A 15,761-nucleotide genomic window follows, 5' to 3' on the forward strand; every position below is an offset into this window, starting at 1 on the left:
AGTGTATATCAGACTATATGTATCCTGTTTCAGGTTATTTCGGATTACTATTGATACTTATGATTTATTTCTGTTGCCACAACATATCTAATTACTATGTAACTCGTGGTTTGTTTCTGTTGACGTAGCAAATCTGATTTCCCTATCTTTCTAATATAAACAATCTGGGTATTGTTCCATTCTTTTAATTCTATGGCAGATGGGACCTGGACGAACAGTTCGCCCACCAAGGAATGCCCCACAATCTCAAGGTCAACATTCTGGGAGTACCTCAGCATCAAAATCCAGGAAGGTGCGTGGGATAAATAAGGGAAAGGGCTTGGAGCGTTTGATCAAAAGGGCAGGTCATCCACTAAACTTGACCATCTCCGAAGAGAGAAGACCTATTGGAGAAAATAATGAACTACTTTCCAGAGAGATTGGACTTCTTACACGGTACCATGCACCTATCCAACGTGCCGGGTGGCATAGTCTTACTGAGGATGATAAGGAGCCGTTGTATGAACTTCTAAAGGTATGTAAGATTATCAAACTTTCGAACTTAGAATATGTGTAGTTTTAACTTTGAGTTCTTTCTTCGTAGCTTAAGTTCAATCTTGATTTCACCCAAGATCATATCAAAGGCTGTGTGGATCTGCTATTCTCTTCAAGCTACAAAAGTTTCCGTCACAAGTGTTATGAACATTATGTAAAATCTGGTGATGATGCTAGAAGCAATCCATATCCTCCCCTTATTGATAATAGAGTTGGAGACTGGATTTGGCTCTGTGATCATTTTGAAACAGAAGAATTTAAGGTATGGTAGTCTTTGAATGGATGTCAACAGTTTTGCATCTATCTTTATCACTCAACCATTCGTTATTTGTTTACAAAATACTACCATATGCAGAAACGGTCCACAATTGGGAAGGCTAACCGCTCAAACCTACCTTATGTTCACAAGAAGGGAACAAAGTCATTTGTAGCGGTTCAACATGAATTAGTAAGTCACTATTACTTATCTTTATCTTGTGTCACAATTGTGGTGAAAGCAGAATATCGAAACTTGTAGCTATCTTATATTCATGTCTTTTGACTTTGAATCTTGTATTATCAGAATTGTGGCGATATCAGACTATACAAGGAGTGTTACTCTAGTGATAAGAAGGGATGGGCATCAGAAGATGCCAGGAATAAACATGTAAGTACCATGTAACAAATTAATTCCTGTTGAGAGAGATTAAGCAATGAGAATACTTAGATACAAATGAGAACTAGAGAGCAAGAAATGGGAGAAATGACCACTAAAACAGAGAAAAATAATAGCTAGAGCTTTAACCGTGCTTGAAACTGTTTCACCATGTGCATGACATAGGTACAAACTTTGAAGTGCCCTGTTTTCTCATGACCTGTAGTAGATGATGCACTATTATTAGGGAGATGTGCATGAAATCTCCCTGACTCAGCAAAGTAAAATACTTAGTATTTCTGTTTAACTTATGCTGGTCACATTTTCTAAAACTCAAACCATAAAGAAATTCAAAAAGGTCATTCAACTCAAACCATAAAGAAGTTCCAGGTGTAAATATTTCTGTCAGCTGAGCTATGCCTTTCTTTGCATAATTTTCTGCAAACAGCATACTGAAAAAATTAATGGAACTGTTTCCTAATTCTACGAACATGAAAACAATTAAATGAGCAATAGTAGGGTAGAAATACTTGCCTGTTTAATCCTTGAGTAGATATATATTGTTAGATACTCCAAACATATGTATGTCAGTTTAGAGTTTCATTCATATACGTGTTTGAGTTTTAGGCCATTTGGTCCTAGAAGTACCAGTGCGTATGAGTCGTGGAGTCTTTGTAATCAGCTATATAAAGGAGAAAAGCTACAGGGAAGCCGTGGCGGAGGGGGAAAAAGATCAATCTGGCGTGTGTGCATGTCGCAAATTTCGAGCTAGTTTTAGCTGTAGGCCATCGTGTGTTTTGCTTCTAAACAAATTAGCTTCCGGACGTATTTCGGTCGCTTCGTCCTCGTTGTTCCCGGGCGTGCTGCATCGTCAAGATCGAAGCTGCGCCAACAGATATAACATCTTCCCGTAAAAAATAAATAGATATAACATCTTTCACATCCCCTGGACTGCAATATTTTGTGTCAGAAAGAAAGAGATCAGGATGCCAGATAGGTGACAGCATATTACAACAATAGAATCTACTGGTATTATGATAATACTGGGATGGATTGTAAATCACCAGAGAGAAAAAGAGGCACTTATCGTGCAACCCAAGAGGTAACTCATCTAAAAACATGTTGCCCATCCAAAACCGGTGCCTGATTCTCCTCCACAGGCTGTTGGGCTTGATGGCCGGACCGGGAATATATGATTTCAATTGCCTGGCAGAGAAGGAACATGATCAAGGTGCTCTGATTTAGGTATTATAGGTTCAAAGTTGTTAGTGTTGCATTATACTAATAGTGAATTTGGGTACTTTTAAATACATCATTATGTTGCTGCAATTAAGAATGTAAATGCCTTTCATTTCTTGTATTATTAATGCAGGAAGAAATGTTGCAGAAGCAAAAGGAACCCATAGAGGAGGGTGAAGTACCTTTAACAGAGCAACAGATTTGCGAGCATGTGCTTGGTAAGGCATATGGTTACATCAGAGGTCGGGGTCATGGACCAAAACCAAATAGAAGGGCTTACTCAAGCGCATCAAGCTCAACTCAGCATGTAGTGGAAGAATTGGCCTCTACAAAGGAGATTGTTGCTACACAACAAACTCAAATTGAGGCTCAACAATCTCAACTTGAAGCTCAACAGAAGAAGATCGATTGGCTACAAAGTGTCGTGTCTAACTTGGTTGGCATTTCACCTCCTATGGACGGCACTACTGCAACAGGGCTAGGTTTCACAACTGAGCGGCCAATGCCATCTGACGGAATAGGTATGCAACACATCAATCTCAACTATTTTTGTCATTTTTATTCACTGAAAATATATGTAGCATATTGCTTTTGTTAAAGCATTCCAATTTCTGACACAGGTTCGCTGATGTCTAACACTGTACAAAGGATGTCAAGTTTTCCAAGATCATTTGCAAGGTAATGTTATTTTTCCCATGCTCTGGTACTTTAGATGATGCCTCCTACACCTGCAGCTTGCTTAGATATAACAGTGTACTTGGTATCAAGATCTTCTAATCACGATAGTTCTTGCTAATAATTCTGTAACGGAAAATGAAGATACTCATCATGAATATATGGACTTACAAATTCCAATGTATAGCTAGTAATACATGTATACATTTTCAACAGTCATTTGAGGCCAGGATATAGACCTACTCCAACTTCTTCTTCTGATGGAAATGGTATGGTCAGTTTGCCTCTGCTTCAAACAATCAAAATACTATGTGATTTGGCAAATTTCTTCATGATCTTAATCTTGATGGTCCAAATTTGTGAATCACAGGCTCTCTGGTGTCGGATGGAGGGTCTAGGTATTCATGATCAGTGCTACCTTCATTTTATGTTGGTTAGTTGCCTTTGTCTACCATCCTTTTCATTTTTCTACTGACATACAGAAAGCAATTATAGATTTGGTGGAAAACCAGTAGCTAACGGCAAGTTGATGATTTTTGAGGATCCTTTATAGATTTCTTGTGTTCTCGGTCGTGGCTGATTGTAGATTTTTGTGGTGAAACTTTGGCTGCTGACATGATGGTATTGTGGTTTAGAGACACCACGCCATTATGTCTAGCGTTAAAATGGATACTTTCTTTTTGCGGGTAGAAACAAACAGATTCTACCCAAGTGATCAGTGTATGTGTTAACCTTTAGATTGACTGGATTAAGACTTGAGTCCAGTAGGAAAGTGAAACAAATACGAGTAGATAACAGAAAATATCTAACGAATGATCTTCAGTGGTGCCATCTCTGACGATTTGGCTGATATTTTTAGGGTTGTGCCACTAGATGAAACTTTGGCTGCAGAAATGGTGGCGTTGTAACCTGAAGAAAATAGCTACATATTTCTATGCCTGTTATCATCCACAAATGAGCTTTCATAACTGAGACTGATAGTAGAATTAAAAGTAGGTAGGTGACGCACTTTCCTGTGTATGTGTGTAGTTTTTCTTCCTGTCGATGTTGTTGAGCTTCTGAGCTATGGCAAAGCTGATCAAGTGACTGGCAATTTGGTTTCTCCAGCTTAGTTTGTTGGCATGCTTGCAGTCTTTCTGATGTTTCTCATGTCTGATGTTGTTAATGAGATAACATGTGCTCTGGCCACCATTATATAGGAGATGACCTTGGAGGAGCAGCGGAAAGCAATACTCGAGCTAAAGACCGATAAGAGAAAACTATTGCCTCTGCATTTCTTGCACATCTAGTAGACTATGTTGGATCTAAAGAAAATTCAGTGTACAAATGCTAAATGTAATGTTTGGATCATATTGGGGTTTACTGATTGGATCATATGTTCAGATCAGTACTAAAGATGGTACTGTACTTTGCAAATGCTAGAGTGGTATTTCCTACTTGCGAAACAAAATTCAGATTAGCATGTAATGTTTGGATCTTAAGTGTACAAATGTTGATTATGAACTTCTTATTGTCAAATGTCTAAAATTCTGAGATTTCTTGCATACTGTTAATGTCAGCGTGTGACAATATATTGTACCTATGATATAGTTGCTTTCTCATGCCTATAGTTACCAAGGTTTACAATCTTTTGATTACAAAAGATGTCTAGTCTCCAACATGTAGCTGGTCTCTACATTCTTTTAGTCACCAAGCCTTGGCTGGTCACTTGATATCTCTAGCCACTAACCATGTACATGGTGGCTGTACATTTTTAGCAACCAAATCGTCCATGGTCTCTAGATATCATTAGTCACCAAGTCTCCCTTGGTCGCTAGATGCCATTAGTCACCAGATTTGGTTGGTAGCTATTGGTATGACATTTAGTGACCAGGGTTCTCAATGTTGGTCGCCACTGCGAAGCGACCAAGTAGTGTTGGTACCAGTAGACCACCAGCGACCAATTTTGTACTTTTAGCAACCGATCACCTTGGTGGCTAAAACTCATATCTCTAGTAGTGATGATTCAGGTTTTATCAACTAAAACAGAACCTCGGTAAATAAAACATTAGGGACATTATGGTACTAGCAATTATCGTGAAGATATATACTGATCTAAAATGCATTTTTTTTTCAACCATGCAGGAGAATTGCATGTGATCAGCATAGAATTGTTATGCTATCCGTGTCAAGATGAAAGAAACAATTATTGTGTCATGCACTACACTAGCAGGTCCTGATGTCATAGTGCACTACACTACGCCATATGACCACTGGATAGAAGAAGAATGCACGGCGAATTCCAAGCTAGGGGGTGGTCAGGCAAATAACAATGTGCAGTGCCCTTTCTTTAGTTTTCATTCAAAGATCAATTGGTCGGAAAACCTCTGTATTGGACCATATATAGTTCCCAGTATCAAGAAGATGGGACGCATTGATGTTAAATTGTTAATGGATATATCACGATGGGATGCATCAGAAACCTGAACCGGTTGTTATATATGTTAGAAGGGAGAGAGGGATTTGATGGAATAATTGATTGTATTGCTTGAGCCTCGTGGGCATATATATAGGAGTACAATGACCGTCTTGGAGTACAAGACAAGGCAGGACCAAATCCTAGCCTATCCTATACTTCCTAATAATCATATACTCAACATCCGCCCACAATCACAACGGTAGCGACGCATAAGGTGAGACTAAAGAAGAATCCAAAGGTAAGCCGACAGACACCCCCCACAGTCGTAACGATCGACGCATCTCGGAAGTCGTGGCTGGAGTGGCAACCGACGAGGTTGCTCAAGCAAGGTGGTAGCCCCTTCAGGCCGTAGCGCAGCGGCCCGCAGTCCACTCTGCCGTCACTGCGTGTCGACCTCCCATGGTATGCGCCGCACCGTCTTCCTCGGCGCGGGAATGCCACCGTCCGCGCCGGTCTTCGTCATGCTGTCGAGTTCCTCGCCTACTTCGAGCACCGCCGCTGCGCTCCTAACCAAGCCTCCGCTGCCGCCACAGCTATTCTTCGGCCGCCGCCGCCGTCGTCCGTCCACCCCCTTCATCTTCGTCCAGCACCAGCCCGTCGTCAGCATCGCCGTCATCTACCCCGACCACTTCGTCTACTCCGACCACCGTTGGTGACATCGGCCCCGCCCCGATGGACGCTGCAATCGTCATCGAGTTCTTCTCTACTGGCCCCTCCGACTTCTCCGACATGGCGTGCAGGTCCCCGTCTATGCATGCCTGGTGCTGGCAACACCGATGCGTGCCTTCATCCACGATATGTCCCCGGGCTTCGTCTTTATCCGTCTACACATGCACGGTGCTTGCAACACCGATGCGATGACGGTCGGCAGGGCGGTCGTACAGGCACGGTGTAGATTGACGGGCCGGCGCGCGCGGGACGGCTGTGATGGGCCACCGCATGGCATGAAGCCGCCGAGTCGGGGTGATGCAGGAGTCCCGGTCAGAGCAGGGCGGCGACAGCCGGCGTAGATCGACGGGCAAGCCGACGCGCGAACGGCGGATGAATACACCTCTCAACTTAGTTTTCAACTTTCTTGAACAGAGGTTTCTGTCCTGCCAAGGTATCCGTACTTGTTGCGGTATGCTCCAATCTCCTACAAGGTTGTGACCAACCATGGCAAAAAAAGGGTGCTCATTTCTCCTCTAAGTGGAGTAGGAATCATCGGTGGGCATGTCAACTGCATTTCTCCTCAAATAAATGTAAAACATAGCTTATGGAACCTATTAAATTTCCAGCAAGTCACACATGTTGATGTTGTCATGCATTCTTCATGTGAAGAGTAAGTGTATTCCTTCCTCAAGTAAAAAATAGTAGCAAGTCAGTAGGCTTTATGCCTTTTTTGGTTCATAGGATAGGAATTTTATAGGAATAGGAAAGTCATGGGAAGTGAGATGACATGCATGTCAATTCTTCTTATAAAGAAAGAGATGCCATTTGGTGCATAGAATAGGATTTTTTTTTCCATTGAGTCTAGGCTAATATTTTTTTCCCTCCAAAACGTGAAAGATTGATTCATATCCTACATAGGAATAGGAATCCATTCCTACAAACCAAAGGGCTTCAAAGGAATTTTTTCTTTGCAAATCCTATCCTAAAGAATTCCTACAAAAATCCTACAAACCAAAGGAGGCCTTAGCTTTAATTGGAAGCATGTGATCATGGACTTAGTAGTGGACTATGAGATGTTGGAGTGAAACAAACAAGACATGCGTGTCCTATATGAGTTGTGTGAAAGAGTTGATCCATATACTGCCCTGGATGTCCTCGCCCTAGCGGTCATCAAGCAGCACAGCTGCCACTGCCGCCACAAGCAACAAGCATTCGCCGGTAAAAGTGGTTCATCTGTGTAGAATTTGTACCACTTTCCTAGATAGAATGATGTGTCCTTGTGTTCTCCCTTAAAAAAGAACTGACTTTGTGTTGCTTTTTTCTCTAAGTATGGAACAATATTGTAATTCTGAATAATTCTTTTGTGTTTATTGAATAAGAGTGGAAGCCTTAATTCCTTTCATATTTATTCCTAAAAAATATGCTTTCTTCCTTTTGTTTTGAATTGCTCATTTATTTATTTATTATTTGGTTATCCTTAAAGATGGGGAATGGGATTTAATATTCATAAACATGGCAAGCACAAACTATTTTGGTTTTTAGAATAACAAAACCACCAATTCTCGAGGCATTGTAAAATAAAAGGGATTCATGCTGACATACCAGAAATTGGCGTGTCTATCAGAACGCCTTCCATGAAATTTTAGACGTGTTCATTCTTTTTTTTTTAGAACGACGACGTGTTCATTCATGCCAATGTGAAATGTGGCAAAATACATTGGTTAAATTTATATGTAATTTTACGTCAAACGTCGTTAGCGGAACACTACCGGTCGACGCCAGTGCTAGATATCCATTGTATAAACTGTGAAACAACTAATGTGATGTGCACTACACGAGCATCTATCTATGTGTATTTTTAGGAATGTGTACACTACGTGGGCTGTGGAGCTTCCACTATCCACCTACCTGTGCCATGTACGTTCGTATTGCAAATATGCTAACAGTAGCTTAGCTAACACGGTATGAACATTGGGTAGAAGAAATAATGCTCAACGAATTGGAGAACGGTTTCAAGCGTTAAGGGAAGGAGGCATAGTTCCGGGACTGTATTTTTCAGGTACACATGGCCAGGCAAATCTTTGAAGGTACTTAGAAAACAATATGAACATTTACAGTAACAAATTTATATATTGTGAAAATATATGCAATAATGAATCCAACTGTACTAACTTGGTGGTGTATATGTTAATATAATTTTCTACAATCTTGTTGGAAGTATATAAAGTTTGACTTTTAGACAAACCTAATGTGCGGATTGAATAAAAACGGAAGTACTACCGCTGAAGGATCATTTAGCCAGCTGCATCATTACACTTGGAATTTCTAGGCCTAATCTTGCAATGGTCGCCTGGCCTTTAAAATAAGGGTACCTTAACAACAAACCCACAGAGCTTAACAAAAACATAAACTGTGCAGGACACACCTCAATTCCCAGTTTGGAAGAGATGGTTTCATTTGAACCCACGTTTCCCAAATGTTCATGTTCAGATAATAAAACAACAAATGTTGGATGTACATTTATACGGAAACAGCGGGAGGTGAAGTTTTATCATGTTTTCTCAAGCCAAGAAAAGATTTGAATACAATCCTCAGCTCGGTGTTCAGCTTTCTTGAGCGGTCTCGGTCTTCCCGAGGTGCTCATACTGGCTGCAGTCTGCTCCTATGTCCTTCAAGGCTGTGATCAACCTTGGCAAGATTTTGCCCAATGCAAGTTTGAAGCCCATGGAGCAAGAGTACTCCTTGTTAGTATCAGTGGGGCAGGCATCGTCATTCAGCGTGCCGACCACAGCTCCTTGCAAGTAGGCCTCACAAGCTTTGAGAATGTAGTGGCCGCGCTTGCAGAAGTGACTTTTCACAAAATCCTCGAAATTCTGCAGCAACAGTACATGTAACAATCGGAACATCAAAGGATTAAATCAAGTTTTGGCAAAGGTTCTCGATGGTATTGCAATTAAGATAGAAAAACGTCATGAGATGTGATTATATGCCTACATGTGAGAACTAGGCTGTAATGGAGTTAAATTTTAAATCAAAAGGTTGCCATGAAGCAAGACTCTGCTGATGCAGGTGATGGTTCGGGTTTTATATCAACTAAAAACAGAACCTCAGTAATTAAAACCTTAGGAACATTATGGTACTCACAATAATCATGAAAAATACTAGTCTTGCTATTAAGAAAAGATAAATGTATATTGGCTCATGACAGAGAAGTAGAAAGGTTTAACATGGTGCTAAGAAAATGTAGTCTTGTTACTAAGAAAAGATTACCCCGGCTGAATTATTAACTACTTAATGACAGTATGACACCAATGCAATGGTTATCAAGAGGGGGAGGGGGAGTGTATTACCATAGGAGGCCGCCTCAAGATATACAACATGGATTTCACGCTTAGCAGATATGTGTTTTCGTTGTATGGCAGTGCATTCTTCTCCCCTTCAACAGTACCGACTTGCTTCTCATATCCAGCTTCATTGAAATAGGGCTTTTCATTGAGAACTAGTCCCTGAAGTGAGACTAGTACTTGGAGAATACTAGATGAGGATGGATCCCATACTTCATTCCCTCTGCCAGTCCAAGTATTTAAGAGGCTTAAACAAACCTTCCCATCCACATAAAGGTTTGGATTTACACGCAAGCCGCCAGAATGATAGTATGCCGACTGCAGATTTGGTAACAGATGTTAGAGATTGGAAAGTTGAAGGCAGTATCACCAAGCTCCATGGGCTCACTTAAAACGTAAACTGAAAGCAGCTGCGGTAACAAAAATAGTTTAATTGTGGTAATTACCGGAGGAGCTTGTGGAAACTCAGGTGGAAGGTAGAAGTCAAAGAAGAACAGACCATCTTGGTATGGTGTGCCACTTGCTCCAATAATCACAGCTCTCATGAGATCCATACGATCCTCAAATACCCTGACATAAATATAATCTACAATTGCAGTAAAAAGAATTATCAGAAAACCATAAAATACTTGTCTAAACTCTTTTTATGGTTCAACCGTGGTACCAGATGAAGACAAAACAGACCTGGTAGATTCTTCTCAAGTATGCCCCATTCTTGCTGAACTTTTTTGACCCACTTTCTTCCACCGGTACCCTGGAACATTGTTTGGCTATTTGTAAGCAAGAGAAGAAATACTAACAAAATATTACAGCAGAAACAAACTTACCAAAAAAAAGAATGCCCTTAAAAACAAATGTTTGTTCAAGATGCGACACAAAAGCGTAACACATGTATGGATGTGACACAAAAGAACTTACATGTGCTATGTTTTCAAGGTAGTGATGGTCCGGAGGGCACTGCAGAACATCAAAGTGTTTCAAGCAATCAGAATCTGCAGGCTCGTCAGCCATAACTACATCTACGGACTTCTCAGCATTAGAGTCATTTGTTGTCACAGTGGTGCTCTCCGATGCTGCCATGCGGTTCTCATCCTCGTTTTTATCAATGTCATCACCAGATTCTGAAACCTCGTTAGACTGCTGAGATTCAACTTCATCCATAGCATCTGAGTTTGACCCATCTAAATGCTTTTTACCTCGGGCGAAGATCTCACTCGCCAGTCGCGTAACAAAGCCAAAAGCAACAGAGAGTGGACCACTTCCAACAGAAGTTTCATCTTGGGAATTGAATGACCCATTTTCCATTTCAATGCTATTCTGGACTGCATTTTGCAGATCATCCTGAAACAGAAAGCAGCAATCAATAAAGGGAACAAAAAGAAGGTAAAAGGTGCTACGGAGAGGAATGACTGGACCCAAAAAAATGGCATCCTAGCAGCAGATAATACATTTGCAGGATCATCAGGCAAGTCCATTTCATTGTCATCAACTGTCTCCCAGCTACCAGCATCGGAAGGAGCTCCATCATCTATTGAGCCACCGTCATCTTCTCGGCCAACAACATATATCTCATGAGGCCCAACCTGAAATAACAATACGAGACCATTAGCAAAATATGCAGGTCATGAATGGAGCAGGTTAGCTTTCTGCAAGTCTCAGGTAAAACGGTAAGAGGAACATGATTACAAAAGGTTAAGCTGGACAATCCTCAGTGGAAGGGCGTGGCAAAAGTTAAAAATCAAACTAGTCAGCAGCTGATATGTGATAACAATAAACTCCTAATGGTGGTTCTTTCACATAAATAATGGCACTTCCTGCGTCAAGAGCACAGATGTAATACCTTTGACACCGACCCATCACCCCAAGTGACTTCAATCTCACCATCTTGGAAGCCCACTATATTTCCAACCCATGAGAGGTGGGTAACTTCTGAACTAGACTCCTTCTGTGAAAGTTGTTCCTCTGCAGCAACATCAGGGGGCACTGCATTTGAAGCAGCCGATGCTTCTTCAGAATCTACATTCTTGTCCAGCTCCATCGTGTTTCCACCATTGGATGATTCCATAGGATGTGAAACAGATGGCAAGCGAACAACAACATCTCCATAGCAATAATCATAATCCGGGTGGCCGTCAAGTTCATATGCACTAACAACTTCAGTGCACTCAATTTCCCTAGGCTCCTCTGAGTGCAACGAAGACTTAAACCATGATACAGACACGGTCCGGTCCTTTGCATTAACACTTCTAACAAGACCCACACGCCTTGTTTCAGAAGGCTGGTCAACATCATCAGAGACCTTTTCCACAGCATACTGCTCTGGGAAGAATTCATGATCATTTGGAGTCTGGATCGGGATCAGAGACGTGGAACTTACTCCACATTCTTTTCTCCCATCTTGCCACAGTACATCAACCTTTGTATATGTATCTGCAATAAGCAGGGCACTTTCAAAGCTCTCATCTCTTCTTTTTGCTCTTTTATCCTTTCTGACAAAAACTTTTCTGATCTTCTTTCTGTAAGTAGCATGGTCATGCACTCCCTCCTTTGGAAGGGTTGATACACTAGTGCCAGATTCTGAATCTTTGGCTACGCATGAATTATCTCCATCTGACATATTTGATCGATCTGCAAGAGAATCACCATGTTTCTCCAGGGGATTTACATCTGTTTTAGTATTTTGAGCCTGTTCAGCCTGAACATCAACGGCAGATTCAGGAACATCAGCCTGCTCAGAATTGAGCTCTTTCATTTTTGAACACTCCATTAAAGTGTCATTGGCACATGATGATGTGTGTGGTTGAGGATGACACCATTCAGCCAATTGCCAGCTTGCATATGAAAAGCAAGACAGAAGAGTCAGATCCTTTGGGTTCTGCTCCTCAGGGGGGACAGAATCTTGATTTGTACCACAGTGTGCAGACGCAATCCAATAGACTATGACAGCAGCAGTTTCCACCTTTGTGACAGTAGCTTCAAGACGACTTGCTTTCCACATCCCATGAAGCCATCTGGATGTTTTGTACACAGATGAAGACACTGCCTTCACACGCTGTCCTGGATAAAAGGGGCAGGCTGTATCTGGGTGCATTGGCCCTGAGGCAAGCCTTAGGCGCATAGGATCTGCCCTTGAAACCTTGCAGACAGAACCATCATCAAACAACACACTAACATTATCAAACACTTCATCAACCCGACCAAGCCATAGCCCGGAGACAACATAATCACCCACATTAAATTCCCTGATGCGTCTCAAATCCTTTGCAGATACACCCTTAATCATCTCTCCATGAGCACCTTGCAAATCAACCACAAGACTGACATCCGCAACAAGCCCCATCTGACCAGTTGGATCTGAGGAAGAAGCAACCATATCCCCATGGAGGAAAGTTCTGTCAACAACCACCACACTGTCAATATCTTCCGTCATCTCTGTTCCATCGATCCATAACACCCTAACCTTGTTATCAGGCAGAGAGCTCTGACTGTCAACATCATCTCCATGACTTGCATTATTGGCATTATCACCGTCAGGACCAACATTTTCAGTTTTATGAGCGCTTTTACGCTCATTCTCCTCAGCATCAGATTCATCGTCAGTGATGCTACCTTCAGAATCATATTCGCCAGCTACTTCCATCACCAAACCACGGGCATCTTTGTTTGATTTCAAGCTGACGACATCTTCTCTGTAAACAAATACGTCTGCTACTTCTTCAGGCTCGCCAGCATCATCAGATGTCTCATTTTCCTGGTTCTTCTCAGCAATACATTCAGGGACATTTAGTAGGTTCTCCATGCTTGAAGGAAGCTATACAGGCAGATTCCCAGGAACTGTGAAGCCTTGCGTTTAACTGAAACACAGAGAACAAGTTCCAAGTTAACAACAGGAGGACAAAAGAAGTTGGTCGAAAACAACATTAGCAATTCAGACAACGTGTTTAGCTCAATTAACATTAAACCAACAAAACAAATGCAGACTAGCACTTTTCTCTTATAACTCTTAAGACTACAACGTCAAAAAAGATGCAAATAAAGGCACAACTAACTCATACTGAAAGAAGAACAAGATTTCACTAATCACAGGGGATAAGGATCCTCTGTTAGGGTAAGAAAATCCATGTGATGTGCAAATTTCTGGATCTAGCTATAGAAGGATTCAACTGAAACAGCAACGGAAAGAATTTGAATTTGTGACTAACATGTTGAGTAATAAATAATATGGTACGTTATAATGGCATTGAATAAGCAAACCAGGAAAACAACACATTTGTCGGTGCATCCGAATGGCATATTTGTCGCTATGCGCAGTTTGTACACAATCTTTTTTTATTCGCCAACGCAATACATCACAAACTGCTATAAAGCAATGCGTGCGCTTGGTGCGAGCTCCTCGAGTTAGTAATGCCAGTAGCATATACAAAATATATATACCTTCAAGTATGGTTCAAAGGGAGCCCACTTAAACAGCAACTGGGTTCACCTGAAACAGCAACAGGGAGAATTTGAAATTAAGTGTGGACTAACATGTTGAGTAATAAATAATATGGTACATTAACATGGTATTGAATAAGGAAAACAGGAAAACGACACATTCGTCAGCGCATCCTAATGGCATATTTGTCGCTATGCGCACCTTACGCAATCTTTTTGATTTGCAAGCGCATTACATTACAAACTGCTCTAAAGCAAAATGTACACTTGGTGCAAGCTCCTCGAGGAAGTAATGCCAGTAGCATACACGAACTATATATACCCTAAAGTTTGGTATAACGGAAACCCACTTAAACAGCAACTGGATTCAACTGAAACAGCAACGGGGAGAACTTGAAATTAAGTATTGACTAACATGCCGAGTAATAAATAATATGGTATTGAATAAGGAAAACAGGAAAACAACACGTTCGTCATCGCATCCTAATGGCGCATTTGTCGCTACGCGCATCTTACGCAATCTTCTGATTCGCCGACGCATTACATTACGAAGTGCTACTAATTGAAGTGTACACTTGGCGCAAGCTCCTCAAGGAAGTAATGATAGTAGCATATACGAAATATATACCTTTAGGTTTCGTACAAAGGAAACCCACTTAAGCAGCAACTGGATTCACCTGAAACGGCAGATTTGAAATTAAGTATTGACTGACATGCTTAGTAACAAATAATATGGCATATTAATATGGTACTGAATAAGGGAAACAGGAAAACGACACGTTCGTCGGCGCATCCGAATGTCATATTTGTCGCTACGCGCATCTTACGCAATCTTCTGATTCGCGCTGACGCATTACACTACAAATTGCTATAACTTGAAGCGTACACTTGGCGCAAACTCCTCATCAAGTAAGTAAATAACACTAGCACATTCGAAATCTACGCCGCCAAGTTCGGTACAGAGGAAGGATAGCCCACTTAATAAACTTCGACGAGGAATACTTCAGGGGTTGTGAGCACGCCACTCATACACCCCAGTCGTGCTGTTGGTGCTCTGCTACTATATATACTTATATATACTAACCTAATGTGATCTCTGTTTTTTCTCAATCCAATCCTAGTAGGAGTATATATTTTTTAAATTCCCTGGACAGCGGAGCAGAAATCGCATGGCCTGTCCCCTCTACTTCTCATTGGAGTCTCGATTACCACGTCAACACGGAGAAAAACATCCCATAATAACCAGAGAAGGAGGCCGACTACGAGTCGAGTTCAACGGAATACGCCGGAACCGATGGCTGGCGTGGCGGGGGGACGCAACCGCCCTCCCTCTTCTGCGAACCAATCTAGAGACCACGGGGACCGGCCCGCCCGCCGATCGATCCATCCATCGGCGTCGACGGCCCAAATCCAGCAGCGCGCGACGCACGTCGCGAGCGAATCGGGGGCACGGGCGGCGGGGACGCGGGACGCCGGGCACGCGGGAGACGGCCCCGGAACCGGCGCCGCGGGATCAGGGGCGGAGAATCGAGGGCGTCGTGCGTGGAGGGGGCGGAGGTTTGGACGGGACGGGACGGGGCGGCGCTGACCTGGGGCGGAGCGGAGCGGACCGCCGGCCGCGGGATCGCGCGGCGGCGGCGGCGGCGGCGGCGATGCGGCGTCGCGCGCGAGCGTGCCCTAGGGTGGGGGCGGGGTGTGGGCGATGGGTTGCGGGCGGAGTGGAGGATGTGGGGGGCGAGAGAGGGGTGAAGAGGCGAGGAGCGAGCGAGAGAGAGACGCGGTTGGGGGCGGT

General features: G+C 42.5%; 2 protein-coding genes across 4 annotated transcripts; one reads left to right on the plus strand and one right to left on the minus strand.

Moving 5' to 3' along the window:
- The first annotated feature begins 199 nt into the window (after positions 1–199).
- Positions 200–3,490, plus strand: LOC125547719 (uncharacterized). The gene is made up of 8 exons (XM_087546088.1): positions 200–514; positions 584–796; positions 890–982; positions 1,097–1,180; positions 2,541–2,928; positions 3,028–3,085; positions 3,299–3,351; positions 3,453–3,490. The coding sequence occupies exons 1-8, from the start codon at positions 200–202 to the stop codon at positions 3,488–3,490; spliced, it is 1,242 nt and encodes a 413-aa protein (XP_087402214.1).
- A 5,074-nt stretch (positions 3,491–8,564) lies between these two features.
- UBC23 (ubiquitin-conjugating enzyme 23) lies at positions 8,565–15,745 on the minus strand. 3 transcript variants are annotated; one of them, XM_048705502.2, is made up of 11 exons: positions 15,559–15,744; positions 14,598–14,646; positions 13,970–14,018; positions 11,376–13,389; positions 10,984–11,118; positions 10,732–10,876; positions 10,454–10,656; positions 10,220–10,289; positions 9,982–10,121; positions 9,542–9,853; positions 8,565–9,064 (listed from the first exon to the last, which is right to left on the minus strand). In XM_048705502.2, exons 4-11 carry the CDS (start codon positions 13,332–13,334, stop codon positions 8,795–8,797), a joined length of 3,234 nt encoding a protein of 1,077 aa, XP_048561459.1. In that variant the 5' UTR covers positions 13,335–13,389; positions 13,970–14,018; positions 14,598–14,646; positions 15,559–15,744; the 3' UTR covers positions 8,565–8,794. The 3 variants fall into 3 exon arrangements, with proteins under 3 accessions (XP_048561459.1, XP_048561457.1, XP_048561458.1); XM_048705500.2 differs by having other exon boundaries at positions 10,454–10,876; XM_048705501.2 differs by lacking the exon at positions 14,598–14,646 and having other exon boundaries at positions 10,454–10,876; positions 15,559–15,745.
- Positions 15,746–15,761: the final 16 nt, after the last annotated feature.

This window comes from Triticum urartu, chromosome 3A (assembly GCF_056163025.1).
Source record: "Triticum urartu cultivar PI428250 chromosome 3A, HENAU_Tu73, whole genome shotgun sequence".
Lineage (NCBI taxonomy): Eukaryota > Viridiplantae > Streptophyta > Magnoliopsida > Poales > Poaceae > Triticum > Triticum urartu.

Excerpts from the sequence above, each read along its gene's own strand:
- LOC125547719 (XM_087546088.1), top strand. The coding sequence starts at position 200 with ATGGGACCTGGACGAACAGTTCGCCCACCAAGGAATGCCCCACAATCT. Across the intron at positions 797-889 it reads TTGAAACAGAAGAATTTAAG|AAACGGTCCACAATTGGGAA; the intron begins GTATGGTAGTCT and ends TACCATATGCAG. Across the intron at positions 2,929-3,027 it reads AATGCCATCTGACGGAATAG|GTTCGCTGATGTCTAACACT; the intron begins GTATGCAACACA and ends TTTCTGACACAG.
- UBC23 (XM_048705501.2), bottom strand. The coding sequence starts at position 13,334 with ATGGAGAACCTACTAAATGTCCCTGAATGTATTGCTGAGAAGAACCAG. Across the intron at positions 11,119-11,375 it reads GTGATGGGTCGGTGTCAAAG|GTTGGGCCTCATGAGATATA; the intron begins GTATTACATCTG and ends TTGTTATTTCAG. Across the intron at positions 10,877-10,983 it reads TGCCTGATGATCCTGCAAAT|GATGATCTGCAAAATGCAGT; the intron begins GTATTATCTGCT and ends TTTCTGTTTCAG.